The 22275-nt window shown below is 47.2% G+C and overlaps 1 protein-coding gene across 1 annotated transcript in view; it reads left to right on the forward strand.

Annotated features, from left to right (window-relative positions):
• The window catches only part of kif1aa (kinesin family member 1Aa), a 237111-nt gene that overhangs the window by 89110 nt on the left and 125726 nt on the right, over positions 1-22275 (forward strand). Inside the window, 3 exon segments of the mRNA XM_034180686.1 lie at positions 144-292; positions 630-808; positions 5073-5210. Of these exon segments, the coding sequence (XP_034036577.1) occupies positions 144-292; positions 630-808; positions 5073-5210 (466 nt within the window).

Here is a 22275-nt window from a genome sequence, read left to right on the forward strand (position 1 = left end):
AAGCATTGAATTCTAACCTATGCTCGACTGTGGGCAAATCTGGAATGCCTTGAAGTTTGCTACTTAAGAACAAAGTTCCTTTAACTGTGTTTGAGGAATGACACAGAGCTAACTCATGATCTTCAACAACGTTTGGTCCACAGTGCAATGGACAGAAAGAGAAAGAGAGCTGGCTGTGTGGAGCTTTCGGAAATGGAGGTGCTACCAGTTCACCTCGCTCCGTGACCTGCTTTGGGGCAATGCCATCTTCCTAAAGGAGGCCAATGCTATTAGTGTGGAACTTAAGAAGAAGGTAAATCACATTTGTCTCTTTAAAGATTTTTTTTAAATATTGGGTTTTGTGATGGATGTTGTGGTTACAAATGTTCTTTATATCCTGTTATGGTGGAAGCTACCACCAATATTTGTTTAGCGTAAAGTTGACCCATTTCAGGAAGCAGTTTTGAACTGTTTTCAATTATTATTGTGGAGTTTACTGCAGGGCAAATAATTTGTAAACATACAGAATTCATGTCTGTTTCCTACAAAAATGAAGAACATACCCACATCCATCTTGAAGTTCATGCATTCACAAATAGAAGTTATGAAATGATTCTCTGACATCATCAGTGCTTTCTGTGCACATCTAGGTCCAGTTCCAGTTTGTGCTGTTGACAGACACTCTCTACTCCCCACTGCCTCCAGACCTGCTGCCTCCAGAGGCAGCCAAGGACAGAGAGAAGCGACACTTCCCATGCACCATTGTAGCTGTGGAGGTGCAGGACCAAAAGAATGCAGCCACCCACTACTGGACACTAGAAAAACTAAGGTATGTGAGAAAACACCAGTCACCACATGCATTGTTTTTTTTTTTATACCAGAGTTACAAAGCTATGCATATACAAGGTCTGTTAGAAAAGAATCCGACCTTTTTATTTTTTGTAAAAACTATATGGATTTGAATCATGTGCGCTTGCATCAGCCAAGCTTGAACCTTCGTGTGCATGCGTGAGTTTTTTCACGCCTGTCGGTTGCGTCATTCGCCTGTGAGCACGCCTGGTGGGAGGAGTGGTCCAGCCTCCTCGGCGGATTTTCATTGTCAGGAAATTGGCTGAGCAACTGCCGCTTTACTGCATCAAAAATTTTTTCAGAAACTGTGAGAGACAGCCAGGTGGAAACCATTTGGAAAATTCAGATGGCTTTCGGTGAAGATCTTATGGGGATCACACAGATTAAGGAGCATTACAACCGGATTAAAGACGGCCCACAGCGGCTGAGGGCGCGCCGCGCTCCGAGCGGCCATCAACAGGCTGGAATGACCAGATCATTTCCAAACTGAAAGCTGTGTTGATCCGGGACGTCGTGTGACTACTACAGAAATGGCAGAAGAGGTGGACATACCACTTATTCGGCACATTCCACTGTTACAGGAGTTTTTGTCACGGAAAGAGGAGCGGAGGAATTCGCCACGGAGCCGCTAATGGCGCTTGACAAAAGCACCTCCGTGTTGGTCTCACAGGACATGCCCTGACATGCCCAGCTCTTGCACCATTCGGAATATTCAGACGGCTTTCGGTGGCTTTTCAGTCGTGTGACTATCCGAGAAATTGTGGATGAGCTGGACATGCCACAACATGTCCCGTGAGGCTTCATCACAGCGTTGCTTTTTGTTCTGCACCATGCGGCTCCGTCCCGACGTGCGAATTCCTCCACACGTTTTTCCATGACAAAAACTCCTGTAACAGTGGAATGTGCCAACAAAGTGGTATGTCCACCTCTTCTGCCATTTCTGTAGTAGTCAGACGACGTCCCGGATCAACACAGCGTTCAGTTTGGAAATGATCTGGTCGTTTCAGCCTGTCGATCGCCGCTCAGAGCGCGGCGCGCCCTCAGCCACTGTGGGCCGTCTTTAATCCGGATGTAATGCTCCTTAATCTGTGTGATCCCCATAAAATCTTCACCGAAAGCCATCTGAATTTTCCAAATGTTTTCCACCTGGCTGTCTCTCACAGTTTCTGAAAAAATTTTGATGCAGTAAAGCAGCAGTCGCTCAGCCAGTTTCCTGACATTGAAAATCCGCCGTGGAGGCTGGACCACTCCTCCCACAAGGCATGCTCACAGGCGAATGACGCAACCGACAGGTGTGAAAAAACTCACGCATGCACACGAAGGTTCAAGCTTGGCTGATGGAAGCACAAATGATTCAAATCCATATAGTTTTCGCAAAAAATAAAAAGGTTGGATTCTTTCTAACAGATCTCGTGTGTGTGTGTGTATATATATATATATATATATATATATGATGATCTCTTATGAATTTCAGTCACTGAGAAATTGCATGCACGTGCACAAGGCTGATTTTCATTTTTAGCTGAGAACAGATTGTGATACACCATCAAGTAATTATTTACAGTTGTATGCAAATGTTTGGGCACCCCTGATGATTTCCACGATTTTCCTTTAGAAATCATTGGTTGTCTGGATCAGAAATTTCAGTTAAATATATCATATAGCAGATGAACACACTAATATTTAAGAAGTGAAATGAAGTTTCTAGGATTTACAGAAAGTGTGCAATAATTATTTAAACAAAATTGGGCAGGTGCATAAATTTGGGCACCCTTGTCATTTTATTGATTTGAATATATTTAGCACTATTTTTTGGAACACAAAATTGGTTTTGTAAGCTCATTGACCCTTGACCTCCTTACACAGGTGAATCCAGTCATGAGAAAGGGTATTTAAGGTCAGTTCTCAAATGACCTGAAAACAAAGATTGCTCAACATTATGGTTTAGGGGAAGAATACAAAAAGCTATCTCAGAGATTTCAGCTGTCAGTTTCCACTGTGAGGAACATAGTGAGGAAGTGGAAGACCGCAGGCACAGTGCTAGTTAAGGCCCGAAGTGGCAGGCCAAGAAAAATCTCAGATAAGCTGAAGCAAAGGATGGTGAGAACAGTCATAGTCAACCCACAGATCTGCTCCAAAGACCTACAACATAATCTTGCTGCAGATAGTGTCTCTTTGCATTGTTCAACTATGGAGCACACTTTGCACACGGAGATGCTGTATGATGCTGTAATGCAGAGGAAGCCTTTTCTGTGTACATGCCACAAACAGAGTTGCTAAAGCACATTTGGATAAGCCAGCTTCATTTTGGAATAAGGTGCTGTGGACTGATGAAACTAAAATTGAGTTATTTGGACATAACAAGGGGCAGTATGCATGGCTGGAAAAGAACACACGATTCCAAGAAAAACACTTGCTACCTACAGTAAAATTTGGAGGTGGTTTCCTCATGCTATGGGGCTGTGTGGCCAGTGCAGGTACTGGGAATCTTGTTAAAGTTGAGGGTCACATGGATTCCAGTTAATATCAGCAGATTCTTGAGAACAATGTTCCTGAATCAGTGACAGAGTTGAAGTTGCATCAGGGCTGGATCTTTACTAATTTACTAAGGCATTCATGCAGAGAAACAAGTACAATGTTCTGGAATGGCCATCTCAGTCCCCAGACCTGAATATTATTGAAAATCTGTGGTGTGATTTTAAGCAGGCTGTCCATGCTCAGAAACCAACAAACCTGAGATGTTTTGTAAAGAAGAATGGTCCAAAATACCTTCAATCAGAATCCATACTATCATTGGAAGCTACGGGAAGTGTTTAGAGGCTGTTATTTCTGCAAAAGAAGACTTGACTAAATATTGATGTATTTTTTTCTGTTGGGGTGCTCAAATGTATGTACCTGCCTAATTTTGATTAAATAATTATTTCACACTTTCTGTAAATACTATAAACTTCATTTCACTTCTCAAATATCAGTGTGTTTGTCTGCTATATGATATATCTTACTGAAATTGCTGATCTAAACAACCAATGATTTATAAAGGAAAATCATAGAAATCACCAGGGGTGGCCAAAATTTTACATGCAACTGTAAGTGTCATGTTGCCATTACCATGGGTGAGAAGTGAAGTATGTTTGATGCCTTCTGCCACTGTCTCTCTTTGTGGATGTGTACAAATAAAAGGACCTGCTTTGGGCTGAATGCAGAAAAGACAAAAACTCTGGCTCGGTTTTTGTTCTTCCGCTTGCTACAACATATTCAAAGTGAAGTGCCATCTGTGTACATGAATGTGTGCGTGTGTGTGTAGAACTTTGATCATGGACAAACTGGGGGAGCTGACATTTGCTGATTGGTATGCTTATATATTTTGGGTCAAGGATGAACACCACCAAAATGGAACGTTGATAGGACTAATATTTTTGGAGAAACTACGGATATGAGCTAACAACACTGAACAATGGAGATTGATAATTACATTCTGGACTCAGACACCATTCCAGCAGGGGGCGGTAAATCATCTATATATTAAAAGCGAATTGGCGTCCGTCGGTGCATGCGTGATTTTATTTAATAAATTCAATGTAAGTACATAATATAATTGTAAATATGTTAAAAATACATGGATGACACAAGAAAGTGAAAACACTTATTTCCATTTTGGTCCATTTAAATATCAAATGACAAAATAGAAGTAATAATACAATAATAATAATAATAGTGTGTGTATGATAACAAGAACCTAAACAATTTATAAATACATTAAGAAAAAAATACATAATTAGCAGGAAATGAAAGGGCTGAGTTCTTACTCTAAAACATTTGAAGTCTAAGGTCCTAAAAACATTCTAGACTCTCATGCCATTCCAACTCATAGAAACTTTACATAATTTACCACCCTTGAAAAATGTCAGCTACCTATTTCATAAACACTACCCAATCTAGATCCCGTAGATCTCCACGGCAACGCGCTAGTTGAATATATTTCAGTATATATATTTTTTATATGAAATGACATTTTAGAAAAGAAAGCATTTTTAAGTAATATGCATAATACTAATAATTATTCTTACAAATAAATGTTTGCACAGGTTTGGTCTCTAAAGTCACAACAAATAGTGCATTGCTTTCCATGTCTGTGTAGCCTAAATTTCACTAACATTTTCTGCAAGAACACCTCAAATGCATTTGTTAACCAGATAATTTTATGGATATCATTATTTTTGTTATTATTTTTGCTGCACCTTCAGGCAGAGGCTCAACCTCATGAGAGAGATGTATGATCGTGCTGCTGAAGTGCCCAACAGCTCCACTGAGAACTGTGAAAATGTCATGACTGGAGGCGACCCCTTTTATGACCGCTTTCCTTGGTTTCGCCTGGTTGGCAGGTAAAACGTCTGTAACACCAGTCAACTAAAACATAGGCTAGAGCATTGATGTACCACTAGGTGCCACGAGTGTCCAATATTCTGCAGGTTTTTGTTTTAGGTCCTGATCAACTCTTTGAGAGATTCCACTGCTTTCAATTGATCAAATGAAAGCTTTTTATGTAAATCATATGCTGATGCAACAAGTGTGAATGAAAACTTGGAGGCAGTTGGTTTTTCGTGGCACATATTTACTTGCCCATGAATTAAATCGGTCTCAACTGTCCAGTGTATTGACAGATTATACAGTCCTGGTCAAAATAATTAGCACCGCTGTATTTTTAGTGTTGAATTTAGTACCTGCATTTTCAGAAATACCTTACTGGCTGAAATATAAGAGGGTATTTTTATGTGAGAATTAAGAATGTCCCAATCTGATCTTGAAGATCAGTATCTGTTCCTGATCAAGGGATTTTTTTTTGATTGATCGGTATCAGCTTTATTAAACATGAGTCTCACCCCAGTCTGCCCGCAGCACATTTCTTAAGCCACATCAGCTGTGCTCATGGCTTCTCCTTTCATCAGTACTTGGTAGCTCACCAACAGCATTGTGAAAGTGTTTCAGAAACACATCTACACTCTGCTTCAATTCAAATGTGCACTAAGTCTATTTTTGATTATGCAGTTTCACCCATTGTAGTTTCCATTTTGATTTTTGGTTATTTATTCAGTACCATCTTCTTCTGAACAGTTTATTGGCAGATGGCAATCTCTTCATCTTCTTTTGGTTGCTCCCGTAAGGGGTGACCACTGCAGATCAATCGTTTTCATCTCTCCCTGTCCTCTAACTTTCTCTGTCATACCAACCATCTGCATGTTCTCACTCACCACATCCATAAACCTCCTCTTTGACCATCTCACCTGAGCTGTCCCTGTGATATGTTCATTCCTAATCTTGTCCATTTTCATCACTCCCAAAGAGAATTGCAACATCTTCTGCTCTGCCGCCTCCAGCTCTGCCTCCTGTCTTTTTGTTAGTGCCACCGTTTCGAAGCTGTACAACATAGCTGGTCTCACTTCTGTCTTGTAGACTTTCCCCGTCAGACTTGCAGATATTCTTTGGTCAAAAATCACTCCTTCCATCTTTCTCCACCCACTTAACCCTGCCTGCACTCTCTTCTTCACCTCTCTACCACACTTTCCATTACTTTGGATGGTTGACCGCAAGTATTTAAACTCATGTACTTTCACCACTTTTACTCCTTGTAACTGCATTATTCCACTGGGCTCCCTCTCATTTGCACCCATGTACTCAGTCTTGCTCTTATTGACTTTGATTACCCTACTGTCCAGGGCATATGTCATCTGTAAACACCATAGTCCATGGAAACTCCTGTCTGATCTTATCTGTCAACCTGTCTGTCACCATTGCAAACAAGAAAGGATTCAGATCTGATTCTTGGTGTAAACCCACCTCCACTGTGAATGAGGCTGTCATTCCTACTATGCATCTCACCGCTGTCACACTATCCTTGTACATGTCCTGCACTACCCTCACATACTTCTCTGCCACTCCAGACTTCCTCATACAATACCACAACTCTTTTCTTGACACCCTATCTGTTGTGAAAGTGTAGTGACACGGACCCACAACAGGGGGCGCAAATGAACGGCTAATAGATGAGCCAAAAGGTAACAATTTAATGTTGTGAAATGTGCACAACGAACATACAGACAATCTCAGAATATAATTACAGTCAATCCACAAAGGTGACGTGTGGGCAGGCTCGAGGATAGAAGACGTCTGTCCTGAGAAGAGCCGGAACCACACGATTTCCGCCGCCACAGAACCTGGTGAATACTGGAGCCGCCAAGTCCCGAATTCCTAGGTGATCACCGTCCCCGACTGTCGGATCTGGTACTGCTGGCGAGAACAAAGACAGTCAAGTGTGGGTGTGTGTACACCCAGTAACAACAGCGGTGGGAATGCCACCTCCACCTCTCACTCAATAACTGCAGAGTACTGTAGATTCCTCAGGGGAAAAGAGTGCCTTCAACGCTCTCTCAGCTTTCACCGACGGAGGTACCAGTACTCCTGCAAACACTCACAATATACAAATATTGCAATCACAAATGGCTGAGGATATTACCTCCAATGAAGTATGATATCTCGGCAACGAGGTGGAGATGACGTCTGGTCTTTATGGAGTGAGAGGACGTTGAGTAGATGGGTGACAGCTGTCAAGAGGTAATGAGTGACAGCTGTCACCCCTGGCTGTGTCCATGGCGGCAGCGCCCTCTCGTGCCTGAAGCCCGCACTTCAGGCAGGGCGCCCTCTGATGGTGGGCCAGCAGTACCTCCTCTTCTGGCGGCCCACACACAACAGGACCCCCCCCTCAATGGGCACCTCCTGGCGCCCGACCCGGCTTGTTGGGGTGTCGACGGTAGAAGTCGGCCAGAAGGGCCGGATCCAGGATGAAGCTCCTCTTCACCCAGGAGCGTTCTTCGGGTCCATACCCCTCCCAGTCCACCAAGTACTGGAACCCCCGGCCCATCCGACGGACGTCCAGGAGCCGGCGCACCGTCCAAGCCGGCTCCCCGCCGATGATCCGAGCAGGAGGCGGTGCTGGTCCGGGAGCACAGAGGGGTGAGGTGTGGTGAGGTTTGATGCGTGACACGTGGAAAACCGGATGGATCCGCAGTGAAGCCGGGAGTTGGAGCTTCACTGCTGCAGGACTGAGGACTTTGAGGATCTTGAAGGGGCCAATGTACCTGTCCTGAAGTTTCGGGGAGTCCACCTGGAGGGGGATGTCCTTCGTGGAAAGCCACACCTCCTGCCTGTGCTGGTAAGCAGGGGCCGGGGATCGCCGGCGGTCTGCATGGGTCTTCGCCCTCATCTGGGCCTTCAATAAGGCAGAACGGGCGGAGCGCCACACCCGACGGCACTTCCGCAGGTGGGCCTGGACCGAGGGCACACCGACCTCTCCCTCCACCACGGGAAACAATGGGGGCTGATACCCCAAACACACCTCAAATGGGGAGAGGCCGGTGGCAGAAGACACCTGGCTGTTATGCACATACTCAATCCAGGCCAGATGGTTACTCCAGGCCATCGGGTACGCAGATGTGACGCAGCGGAGGGTCTGTTCCAGTTCCTGGTTGGCCCGCTCTGCCTGTCCGTTCATCTGTGGATGGTACCCGGACGAGAGGCTCACGGTGGCCCCCAGTTCCCTGCAGAAGCTCCTCCAGACGTGTGAGGAGAACTGGGGACCACGATCAGAGATGATGTCGGAGGGTATCCCATGCAGACGGACGACGTGGTGGACCAGGAGGTCTGCTGTCTCCTGGGCTGTTGGGAGCTTCGGGAGGGCCACGAAGTGGGCCGCCTTGGAGAATCGGTCCACTATCGTGAAGATGGTGGTGTTGCCCTGGGATGGCGGGAGGCCCGTGACGAAATCCAGGCCGATGTGGGACCAGGGGCGATGAGGCACCGGCAGCGGCTGGAGGAGTCCTTGGGCCTTCTTATGTACTGCCTTGCCCCTGGCACAGGTGGTGCAGGCCTGGATATATTCCCAGACGTCGGCCTCCATAGACGCCCACCAGAAGCGCTGCCGGACAACTGCCACGGTCCTTCGCACCCCTGGATGACAGGAGAGCTTGGAACCGTGACAGAAGTCCAAGACTGCAGCTCTGGCCTTTGGTGGGACGTACAGACGGTTCTTCGGACCGGTTCCGGGGTCCGGGCTCCGTGCCAGGGCCTCCCGGACGGTCTTCTCCACGTCCCAGGTGAGGGTGGCCACGATAGTGGACTCCGGAATGATGGGCACCGGTGGATCCAACAGCACCGTTTTGACTTCGTCTTCGTGTACCCGGGACAAGGCATCCGATCTCTGGTTCTTGGTCCCGGGGCGATAGGTGATCCGGAAGTCAAAACGTCCGAAGAACAGTGACCAGCGGGCTTGCCTGGGGTTCAGCCGCTTGGCGGTCCTGATATACTCCAGGTTCCGATGGTCAGTGAAAACCGTGAATCTCCAACAGGTGTCTCCACTCCTCAAGAGCCTCTTTCACCACAAGGAGTTCTCGATTGCCGACGTCATAGTTCCGTTCAGCCGGGGTCAACCTGCGTGAAAAGTAGGCACACGGGTGAAGAACCTTATCGGTCTCTCCGCTCTGGGATAGCACGGCTCCTATCCCTGAGTCAGAGGCGTCCACTTCAACCACAAACTGGCGGCTAGGGTCGGGCTGCACCAAAACTGGCGCAGTAGAGAACCGGCGTTTCAACTCCTTGAACGCGGCTTCGCACCGATCCGACCAGGTGAAGGGGACTTTTGGAGAGGTCAGGGCTGTCAGGGGGCTAACTACCTGACTGTAGCCCTTAATGAACCTCCTATAGAAATTAGCAAAGCCGAGGAACTGTTCCTACGGCTTGTTGGTTGGGGCCAATCTCTCACCACCGCAACCTTGGCCGGATCAGGGGCGATGGAGTTAGAGGAGATGATAAACCCCAGGAAGGACAAAGACGTGCGGTGAAACTCGCACTTCTCGCCCTTCACAAACAGTCGGTTCTCTAATAACCGCTGCAGGACCTGATGTACATGCTGGACATGGGTCTCAGGATCCGGAGAAAAGATGAGAATATCGTCCAGATATACAAAGACGAATCTGTGCAGGAAGTCCCGCAAGACGTCGTTAACCAAGGCTTGGAACGTCGCAGGGGCGTTAGTGAGGCCGAACGGCATGACCAGGTACTCAAAGTGACCTAACGGGGTGTTAAATGCCGTCTTCCATTCGTCTCCCTTCCGGATCCGAACCAGGTGATACGCATTTCTAAGATCCAGCTTAGTAAAGATTTTGGCTCCATGCAGGGGGGTGAACACGGAATCCAACAATGGCAACAGGTATCGGTTGCGAACCGTAATCTCATTCAGCCCCCTGTAATCAATGCATGGACGGAGTCCGCCATCTTTCTTGCCCACAAAAAAGAAACCTGCCCCCATCGGGGAGGTGGAGTTCCAGATCAGCCCGGCAGCTAATGAGTCCCGGATGTAGGTCTCCATTGATTCGCGCTCAGGTCGTGAGAGGTTGTACAGCCTGCTGGACGGGAACTCAGCGCCTGGAACCAAATCAATGGCACAATCGTACGGACGGTGCGGGGGAAGGGTGAGTGCCAGATCCTTGCTGAAGACGTCAGCAAGATCATGGTACTCAACCGGCACTGCCGTCAGATTGGGAGGGACTTTGACCTCCTCCTTAGCCTGTAAACCGGGAGGAACCGAGGATCCTAAACACACCCGATGGCAGGTCTCGCTCCACTGAACCACCACCCCAGACGGCCAATCAATCCGGGGATTGTGCTTCAACATCCATGGGAAGCCCAAAATCACGCGGGAGGTAGGAGTTACAAAAAACTCAATCTCCTCCCGATGGTTTCCAGACACCACCAGAGTTACTGGTTGTGTCTTGTGTGTGATTAAAGGGAGGAGGGTGCCATCTAGTGCCCGCACCTGCGAAGGAAGCGCCACCAGAGGGAGCCCTACCTCCCTTGCCCATCTGCTGTCTAGCAGACTCCCTTCTGACCCCGTGTCCACCAGTGCTGGGGCTTGAAGGGTGAAATCCCCGCTCAGGATTGTAACTGGGAGTCGTGTGGCAATCTGTGTGTGTCTCACGTGAATGTTTTGACCCCCCCTTAGCCCAGTCTCTGAGGGCGGTTGTTGTATTGGCCCTTTGGGGCAGTTTTTCTGTGTGTGCTCCTTTGAGCTGCAGAGAAAACACTCCCCGCGGATCAGCCTCCTCATTTTGGCCCTGTGCGTTTCCCTAACAACGTCAGCAGGGGGAGCTGTTGCCCCACAAAGCGCTGCGGCTGTGGAGCGTAGGGAGGGCGGCCCCTTTTCGAACCCGGAAGGGAGAGGGGCGGCGCGTATCCGGTCACGTCCTTCGCCTCGCTCCCGACGGCGTTCCTCCAACCGATTGTCTAACCGTATAACGAGATCGATAAGCCCATCTAAATCCCGCGGTTCCTCCTTAGCTACCAGCTGCTCCTTCAGGACCAGCGACAGTCCGTTTATGAAGGCGGCGCGGAGCGCAAAGTTATTCCAGCCAGACCTAGCAGCCGCGATGCGGAAGTTGACTGCATAAGCGGCTGCGCTCTCGCGTCCCTGTCTCATTGACAGCAGCACAGTTGAAGCGGTCTCTCCTCTGTTAGGGTGATCAAACACTGTTCTGAACTCCCCCACAAACCCAGTGTATGCTGATAACCGTGAATTCTGTTCCCAGAGCGCCGTAGCCCAGGCGCGTGCCTTACCCCGAAGCAGAGCAATCACATAAGCTATTTTACTAGCATCTGACGCGTACATGACGGGACGTTGTGCGAAGACGAGCAAACACTGCATGAGAAAGTCCGCGCATGTCTCCACACAACCTCCGTACGGCTCAGGAGGGCTTATGTATGCTTCAGGGGATGGTGGGAGGGGTTGTTGAACCACCACTGGAACGTTCATATCCTGCACAGTGTTGGCAGGAGGAGGAGCTGCAGCTGTGCCCTGAGCGCTCGCCGCCATCTGTGCGGAGAGAGCCTCCACCCTGCGGTTCAGGAGGATGTTTTGCTCGGTCATCTGATCCAACCGAGCCGTAAAGGCGGTGAGAATGTGCAGCAGCTCACCAATCACGCCTCCTGCAGACGCCTGCGCTCCCTGCTCTCCCATTGGTCGTTCAACAGCCGGGTGACGCCCCTCGGAGTCCATGACGCTGGCCGAGATATCCTATTGTGAAAGTGTAGTGACACGGACCCACAACAGGGGGCGCAAATGAACGGCCAATAGATGAGCCAAAAGGTAACAATTTAATGTTGTGAAATGTGCACAACGAACATACAATCTCAGAATATAATTACAGTCAATCCACAAAGGATGACGTGTGGGCAGGCTCGAGGATAGAAGACGTCTGTCCTGAGAAGAGCCGGAACCACACGATTTCCGCCGCCACAGAACCTGGTGAATACTGGAGCCGCCAAGTCCCGAATTCCCAGGTGATCACCGTCCCCGACTGTCGGATCTGGTACTGCTGGCGAGAACAAAGACAGTCAAGTGTGGGTGTGTGTACACCCAGTAACAACAGCGGTGGGAATGCCACCTCCACCTCTCACTCAATAACTGCAGAGTACTGTAGATTCCTCAGGGGAAAAGAGTGCCTTCAACGCTCTCTCAGCTTTCACCGACAGAGGTACCAGTACTCCTGCAAACACTCACAATATACAAATATTGCAATCACAAATGGCTGAGGATATTACCTCCAATGAAGTATGATATCTCGGCAACGAGGTGATGACGACGTCTGGTCTTTATGGAGTGAGAGGACGTTGAGTAGATGGGTGACAGCTTTCAAGAGGTAATGAGTGACAGCTGTCACCCCCGGCTGTGTCCGTGGCGGCAGCGCCCTCTCGTGCCTGAAGCCCGCACTTCAGGCAGGGCGCCCTCTGATGGTGGGCCAGCAGTACCTCCTCTTCTGGCGGCCCACACACAACACTATCATAAGCTTTCTCTAAATCCACAAACATACAATGTAGCTCCTGCTGGCCTTCTCTGTATTTATCCATCAGTACTCACAGATCAAACATTGCAGCTGTAGTGCTCTTTCTCAGCATGAAATCTTATTGCTGCTCACAGATCTTTACCTGTTTTCTAAGCCTAGCTTCCACTACTGTTTCCCATAACTTCATGCTGTGGCTGATCAACTTTATGCCTCTGTAGTTACTGCAGCAGTTCTTAGAAATAGGAAGTAGCACACTGCATCACCACTCCTCGGTCATCCTCTCACTTTCCAAGACAACAATCTGGTTAGAAACTCCATTGCGATCTATTCTCGATGTTTGCATGCATCCACTGGAATGTCATCTGAACCAATTGCCTTTCCACAATTCATCCTCTTCATGCAGTTGTGCTCAAAAGTTTACACACCCTGGCAGAAGTTTTTTTTTTTTTTTGGCCATTTTTCAGAGAATAAGAATGATAGCACAAAAACTTTTTTTTTTTTGTCAAAAAATGTGTTTACTCTTTTTTAATTATAATGACAACATAAAACTCTCCAAATAACCCTGATCAAAAGTCTACATACCCCTGTTCTTAATACCGTGTATTGCCGCCTTTGACATCAATGACAGCTTGGAGCCTTTTGTGGTAGTTGTGGATGAAGCTCTCTGATGGTAAAGCTGCCACTGAATATGTCTTGGACTTTATTTGCATAAATTATGAAGAAATACAAACAGTATGACACTCTGTGGTAAATCTGCATGGAGCAGACAGTTCTCAAAAATTGACAAGCCCAACATGCCCCTTGAAGTCTGCTCCTGTCACCACTCTTTCATGCTTGGGCACAGTCTCCACCACCTCATCTAAGTCACTCCAGAATCATCTTCTTCGTCTTGCAACCTACTTGTGGGGCCATATGCACTGATGATATTTATCATCACCCCTTCAATATCTAACTTCACACTCATCACCCTGCTGGACACTTAACACATACATCTTAATATACTCTTCCTTTAAAATGACCTCAACACTATTTCTCTTCTTATCCCCACCATGATACAACAACTTGAACCCATCGCCTATGCTCTTGCACTTACAGTAGGGAAAATAAGTATTTGACCCCCTGTCAGTTTTGCAGGTTTTCCCACCTACAAAGAATGGAGAGGTCTGTCATTGTTGTCATAGGTACACTTCAACTGTGAGAGACAGAATCTAAAAAAAATCCAGTAAGTCACATTGATTTTTAAATAATTAATTTGCATTTTCATTCATTCATCTTCTACTGCTTAGTCCAATTAAGGGTCGCGGGGGGCTGGAGCCTATCCCAGCAGCCATAGAGCATGAGGCGGGGTACACCCAGGACAGGACGCCAGTCTGTCGCAGGGCCACAAACAGACAAACAAACACAGACACACCCACACACACACACACCTACGGACAATTTAAAGATACCAATTTACCTAAACTGCATGTCTTTGGATGTGGGAGGAAACCGGAGCACCTGGAGGAAACCCACGCAAACAAGGGGCGAACATGCAAACTCCACACAGAAAGGCCACGGGAATTGAGCCCATGACCTTCTCGCTGTGAGGCAACAGTGCTAACCACCAAGCCACCGTGCTCCCCTAATTTGCATTTTATTGCATAAAATAAGTATTTGACCCCCTAGAAAAACAGAGCTTAACAATTGGTACAGAAACATTTGCCTGCCATTACAGAGACAGAGGTCAGACATTTACTGCAGTTCTTGACCAAGTTTTCAGACACTGCAACAGGGATTTTGGTCCACCCCTCCATACAGATCTTCTCTAGACCTTTCAGGTTTGGTGTTTCAGCTCCCTCCAAAGATTTTCTATTGAGTTCAGGTCTGGAGACTGGTCAGACCACTCCAGGACCTTAAAATGCTTCTTTCGGAGCCCCTCCTTAGTTGCCCTGGCTGTGTGTTTGGGGTCATTGTCATGCTGGAAGACTCAGCCATGATCCATCTTCAATGCGTTACTGAGGGAAGGAGGTTGTTTGCCAAAATGTCACAATACATGACCCCATCCATCCTCCCTTCAATAAAGTGCAGTCGTCCTGTCCCCTTTGCAGAAGAGCACCCCACAGAGTATGATGTTTCCACCCCCATGCTTCACAGTTGGGATGGTTTTCTTGGGGTTGTTCTCATCCTCTAAACATGGTAAGTGGAGTCGATTCCAGAAAGCTTTATTTTGGTCTCATCTGACCACATGACCTTCTCCCATGCCTCCTCTGGATCATCCAGATGGTCACTGCTGAACTTCAAACGGGACTGGACATGTGCTGGCTTGAGCAGGGGGACCTTGCTGCCCTGCAGGATTTTAAACCATGACAGCATCATGTGTTACTAATGTAATCTTTGTGACTGTGGTCCCAGCTCTCTTCAGGTCATTGACCAGGTCCTCCTGTGTAGTTCTGAGCTTTCTCGGAATCATCCTTACCCCACAAAGTGAGATCTTGCATGGAATCCCAGACCGAGGAAGACTGACAGTCATCTTGTGTTTCTTCCACTTTCTAATCAATAATCATAACAGTTGTTGTCTTCTTTCAAGCTGCTTGCTTATTGTCCTGTAGTCCATCCCAGCCTTGTGCAGGTCTACAGTTTTGTCCCTGGTGTCCTTAAATAGCTCTTTGGTCTTGGCTATGGTGGACAGGTTGGAGTGTGATTGATTGAGTGTGTGAACAGGTGTCTTTTATACAGGTAACAAGTTCAAACAGGTGCAATTAATACAGGTAAAGAGTGCCGAATAAGAAGAATTAAATAAAAATTAACAGGTCTGTGAGAGCCAGAATTCTTGCTGGTTGGTAGGTGTTCAAATACTTATTTTATGCAATAAAATGCAAATTAATTATTTAAAAATCATACAATGTGATTTTCTGGATTTTGTTTTTAGATTCTCTCACAGTTTAAATGTACCTACAATAAAATTACAGACCTCTCCATTCTTTTTAGGTGGGAAAACCTGCAAAACTGACAGGGGGTCAAATACTTATTTTCCCCACTGTACTTCCCTTCCACTTGGTGTCTTGCACAAATTTCTCTTCTCCATCATACCAGCCAGCTCTCTTCCTTTACCAGTCATTCTGCCAGTGTTCAAAGTCCAGACTTTCACTTCCACCCTTCTAGTTTTCCTCTTCTCCCACTGTCTGTGGACATGTTCTCCTCTTCTTCTTCTTCATCCAGCAGTAGCCCAGTATTTGCCGGTACTGTGTTGGGCCACGGCACCGGTGGTGGTCATTGTAAACTTGGGCCTCTCCCAATCCCGTATGGAAATTCGATTTGTACTCTGCATGGTTATGTTGGTTTGTTTTCCACCGGATGCCCTCCCTGACGCAATCCTACCTTTTTATCCGGGCTTAGGACTGGCACTCAGAATGTACTGGCTGGACACCCCATGTGGCTGAGATCACAGATGGCAACCTATTAGTGCATTACTGCAACTGTCTGGACAGGAGTGTGTACAACTCTTGCTTGCCTCTACTGGTGGTTGGCTCTCACTGCGGTATTGTATCACTTCCTGTTCCGGAGCACAGCGGTATTTTGCTGTATCTGTTAGCTGTTTAATCTGCGCAGTTAGATTGATCTAGTTACCTAGATAACGATTTGTTTCACAGTGTAATCTTCACGTGCCTTAACTAAAGCACTCCCTCTGCTGAATCACCTCTAAATTATTTACACATTATTCACTTTGTGTGTTTTTAGGAATCCGCTAGCTTAGCGCAGCTACTAGCTCTTAGCCGGTTTAGCATGGTGGCTTGTCCTGTCTCTCCCGCACTTTTCTGCTCTGGGTGTGAAATGTTTAGTTATTCCTCGGCCTCCTTTAGCAGTAATGGTACTTGTAATAAGTGTAGCTTATTCGTAGCTTTGGAGGCCAGGCTGGGCGAATTGGAGACTCGGCTCCGCACCGTGGAAAATTCTACAGCTAGCCAGGCCCCTGTAGTCGGTGCGGACCAAGGTAGCTTAGCCGCCGTTAGTTTCCCTCTGGCAGATCCCGAGCAGCCGGGAAAGCAGGCCGACTGGGTGACTGTGAGGAGGAAGCGTAGCCCTAAACAGAAGCCCCGTGTACACCGCCAACCCGTTCACATTTCTAACCGTTTTTCCCCACTCGGCGACACACCCGCCGAGGATCAAACTCTGGTTATTGGCAACTCTGTTTTGAGAAATGTGAAGTTAGCGACACCAGCAACCATAGTCAATTGTCTTCCGGGGGCCAGAGCAGGCGACATTGAAGGAAATTTGAAACTGCTGGCTAAGGCTAAGCATAAATTTGGTAAGATTGTAATTCACGTCGGCAGTAATGACACCCGGTTACGCCAATCGGAGGTCACTAAAATTAACATTGAATCGGTGTGTAACTTTGCAAAAACAATGTCGGACTCTGTAGTTTTCTCTGGGCCCCTCCCCAGTCGGACCGGGAGTGACATGTTTAGCCGCATGTTCTCCTTGAATTGCTGGCTGTCTGAGTGGTGTCCAAAAAATGAGGTGGGCTTCATAGATAATTGGCAAAGCTTCTGGGGAAAACCTGGTCTTGTTAGGAGAGACGGCATCCATCCCACTTTGGATGGAGCAGCTCTCATTTCTAGAAATCTGGCCAATTTTCTTAAATCCTCCAAACTGTGACTATCCAGGGTTGGGACCAGGAAGCAGAGTTGTAGTCTTACACACCTCTCTGCAGCTTCTCTCCCCCTGCCATCCCCTCATTACCCCATCCCCGTAGAGACGGTGCCTAATATAGCACCTTCAACTGCACCACAGACTAAAACAGTTAAATGTGGTCTATTAAACATTAGGTCTCTCTCTTCTAAGTCCCTGTTAGTAAATGATATAATAATTGATCAACATATTGATTTACTCTGCCTTACAGAAACCTGGTTACAGCAGGATGAATATGTTAGTTTAAATGAGTCAACACCCCCGAGTCACACTAACTGCCAGAACGCTCGTAGCACGGGCCGAGATGGAGGATTAGCAGCAATCTTCCATTCCAGCTTATTAATTAATCAAAAACCCAGACAGAGCTTTAATTCATTTGCAAGCTTGACTCTTAGTCTTGTCCATCCAAATTGGAAGTCCCAAAAAACAGTTTTATTTGTTGTTATCTATCGTCCTCCTGGTCGTTACTGTGAGTTTCTCTGTGAATTTTCAGAACTTTTGTCTGACTTAGTGCTTAGCTCAGATAAGATAATTATAGTGGGCGATTTTAACATCCACACAGATGCTGAGAATGACAGCCTCAACACTGCATTTAATCTATTATTAGACTCAATTGGCTTTGCTCAAAATGTAAATGAGTCCACCCACCACTTTAATCATATCTTAGATCTTGTTCTGACTTATGGTATGGAAATTGAAGACTTAACAGTATTCCCTGAAAACTCCCTTCTGTCTGATCATTTCTTAATAACATTTACATTTACTCTGATGGACTACCCAGCAGTGGGGAATAAGTTTCATTGCACTAGAAGTCTTTCAGAAAGTGCTGTAACTAGGTTTAAGGATATGATTCCTTCTTTATGTTCTCTAATGCCATATACCAACACAGTGCAGAGTAGCTGCCTAAACTCTGTAAGTGAGATATCTCGTCAATAGTTTTACATCCTCATTGAAGACAACTTTGGATGCTGTAGCTCCTCTGAAAAAGAGAGCTTTGAATCAGAAGTGCCTGACTCCGTGGTATAACTCACACACTCGCAGCTTAAAGCAGATAACCCGTAAGTTGGAGAGGAAATGGCGTCTCACTAATTTAGAAGATCTTCACTTAGCCTGGAAAAAGAGTCTGTTGCTCTATAAAAAGCCCTCCGTAAAGCTAGGACATCTTACTACTCATCACTAATTGCTGAAAATAAGAACAACCCCAGGTTTCTTTTCAGCACTGTAGCCAGGCTGACAAAGAGTCAGAGCTCTATTGAGCCAAGTATTCCTTTAACTTTAACTAGTAATGACTTCATGACTTTCTTTGCTAATAAAATTTTAACTATTAGAGAAAAAATTACTCATAACCATCCCAAAGACGTATCGTTATCTTTGGCTGCTTTCAGTGATGCCGGTATTTGGTTAGACTCTTTCTCTCAGAATGTTCTGTCTGAGTTATTTTCATTAGTTACTTCATCCAAACCATCAACATGTCTATTAGACCCCATTCCTACCAGGCTGCTCAAGGAAGCCCTACCATTATTTAATGCTTCGATCTTAATATGATCAATCTATCTTTATTAGTTGGCTATGTACCACAGGCTTTTAAGGTGGCAGTAATTAAACCATTACTTAAAAAGCCATCACTTGACCCAGCTATCTTAGCTAATTATAGGCCAATCTCCAACCTTCCTTTTCTCTCAAAAATTCTTGAAAGGGTAGTTGTAAAACAGCTAACTGATCATCTGCAGAAGAATGGTCTATTTGAAGAGTTTCAGTCAGGTTTAGAATTCATCATAGTACAGAAACAGCATTAGTGAAGGTTACAAATGATCTTCTTATGGCCTCAGACAGTGGACTCTGTGCTTGTTCTGTTAGACCTCAGTGCTGCTTTTGATACTGTTGACCATAAAATTTTATTGCAGAGATTAGAGCATGCCATACGTATTAAAGGCACTGCGCTGCGTTGGTTTGAATCATATTTATCTGTTATGTGTCGGACACAGCTCGCCAGTCACACTCCACCACGACCCACGGATAAGGCACACACAGGAACACGGCTGCAAGAGAGCACAAATCAGTATTCAGTAATGGGTCTCAAACACGCACCATCCGGGCGGAGAGCACCCGCAACTGATCCGGAAAACTACTGAACGTCTGCTGCCGCCTTCCCGGCGCGTTACCGTCTCTGCTACCGCTGGGTCCGTGATGTTTGGCCAGAGACTACTGTTGTGTGTCGGACGCAGCTCGGAGAACCGACCAGCGTTTGAAGGACCCAGTATGAAATAAGCAGTGCACAGTACAAAGGCTAACTGAATTTAATACATTACAGTGATACAAAAATCACAAAGTGCGGTCTGGCATGGTGCGCTCCCAGCAGCGCTAACGGTCCGGAGCCAGAAGCTGTTCGGACCCAAGGACCCCGCCGACACCCCCCAGGTGGCCGCAACAAACCAAGTCTGTGAAAGAAGGAACCATTATGTGAGTCCACACTCTACACACAGAGAGAACACTTAAAAGGTGTACAAACAGCAAACACTTCCTGGCTTGATTACTAATCAGCTTCCCAACCTGCAGGCATGGAACATCCAGTTCACCAAACTCCACTGCAGTGGAAGCCGATACATGACTAACATACAGCTCAATATAATAAAGGTGTGAGGGACACCACATTTACTGACTGTATAAATGTTAGTCACAAAATCTAACGTACCTCAGGAAGTGTGCTGACGAGCGTGAGACCTCACCCCCTCCTCTTTCACAGACCGTGCATCAAACCCTGGACGTTCTCTGCATCCACTGATGATGAGATGGCTCCCGAGACGACGATCTCACCCGTCTGGTCACAAGGTTGAGTCTCTGGCAAATACACACTGTATACTCCAGTCTTAAATGCCACCATGTTCCAATCCATATAGATGCACCACAGCTGTGAGTCCTGACGAGCCGCAGGTGATCAGGGTGAGGTCCTGATAACCTCAGCAACACAGCCACTCAGTCCCAAATGCAAGCCACCTGGAAGGAAAAACAAAAGACAGAAACAAAAAGGCAGCCAGGCCCCCCAGCCATACAACAGTACCCCACCCTCACGGGAAGCCTCCCAGCGACCACACACCTGGCCCAGGAGAAACACCCCCCTCCAGGGACCATGGCTGGAAACCGCATCTGCATTCGTCTTCCAATAGAATGGTTGATGTCCTCTCCTCTGGCTGCATCCTTGCCTTTGTTTCAGTCAGTCACTTAGCACAGGTGTGGCCAGGAGTTCTTAAACCTGTGCAGTCAGCCTTTATCCAACCATGTGCGGTCATTAGTCATAAAACAAAAAAGACAAACACAAACAACCAAACCACCCCCCCCCCCCCCCCCCCCCCCAGGGGACCGCCCTATCAACCCCGGGATGAGGAGAAAAGAAAAACCCCAAACTTAAGCTTACAAATAAAAGCGCTAAAACACCCCCCCCCCAAACGACATGTAGGGACCAACACCCCCCAGAGGACTTCCCGCCAGCTCCAGGAGTAATAACCACAGCCGAGTCCCTCTGGGATCCAACGTCACCCACGGGGACTCCCAGCGCTCCCAGAGGACCACTCGTCAACCCCAGGAGACGCCTCCCCTCACGACCACGGACCCAGCCCCGGCCGTCTATGGCTAGATGGACCACAGCCCTTTCCCCCCCAGAGGACACCACATTCAAACCCTGAGGGCGGAAACTGGGGGGAAAACACCCCCCCCCCCCCCAGGTGCAGAGGTTACCTGGGAAACGCCCAGCATAACCACACTGCACCACTCCAGCAACGCCGACACTACGGCTCACACGGCTGGAGCCAGAGGAGAAGAGAGGGAACAAAAAGAAAATACCCCAAACCCCCCCCTCCCCTCCTAGTGCAGAGGTTACCTGGGAACGCCCAGCATAACCACACTGCACCACTCCAGCAACGCCGACACTACGGCTCACACGGCTGGAGCCATAGGAGAAGAGAGGAACAAAAAGAAAATACACCAAACCCCCCCCTCCCCTCCCGGGTGCAGAGGTTACCTGGGAAACGCCCAGCACAACCTAACTGCACCACTCCAGCAACGCCGACACTAACGGCCACCCAGCTGGAGTCAGAGGAGAAGAGAGGGCATAACAAAACAAACAAAAAAAAAGAAAAAAAAAAACCCAAGTACCACCCCATCACCCCCAGGGGGACCGTCCCATCAAACCCTGGGGAGGTGAAACAAAAGAAATAAAAAGAAAGACTAACAGACCAACATACAGTTGTTTGGGTCCTTTTTTTTTTTTTTTTTTTTTTGGCAGAACTGCAGGGTCACGACCCCAGACACTAATAGTGAAAAACAAAAAATAAATCCCACACAAAAACCAACTCAAAAAACACCCACACAAAATGACACTAACACAAAACATAAGTGACGTATACCGTTAAGCTCAAACAAATTGAACACACCTGTTCTAACTTAAGAGCTTAACGGTAATGTGACTAAGTCACCAAAAGAGGGAGCCAAAGTGCTAAAAATGAAAAAACCCCCTTTGGTGACAGAAAACAAACGAGCTGCATCTCCGTGCGCAGCTGTGTGCAACACACAACCAAAATGTGCTCAACTAAATAACGCCGGAGCTGATACAACAGACGCAGTAGTTATCTTTATCCGGGGAAACGGGCTACACTGTAACACAGGAAGCTCAGCGACCCGTGCCACAGAGCTCCTCCGTGCGCGTGCACCCATTACAGACACACTCTTGCAGCTCCCGTTTAAACCTCTTATCCGGTCGGAGCGTGACGCGAAGCCGCCAGCTCGCCAGTCACACTCCAACACGACCCACGGATAATGGCAACACACAGGAACACGGCTGCCAAGAGAGCACAAATCAGTATTCAGTAATGGGTCTCAAACACGCACCATCCGGGGG

Source organism: Thalassophryne amazonica, chromosome 10 (genome assembly GCF_902500255.1).
Source record: "Thalassophryne amazonica chromosome 10, fThaAma1.1, whole genome shotgun sequence".
Lineage (NCBI taxonomy): Eukaryota > Metazoa > Chordata > Actinopteri > Batrachoidiformes > Batrachoididae > Thalassophryne > Thalassophryne amazonica.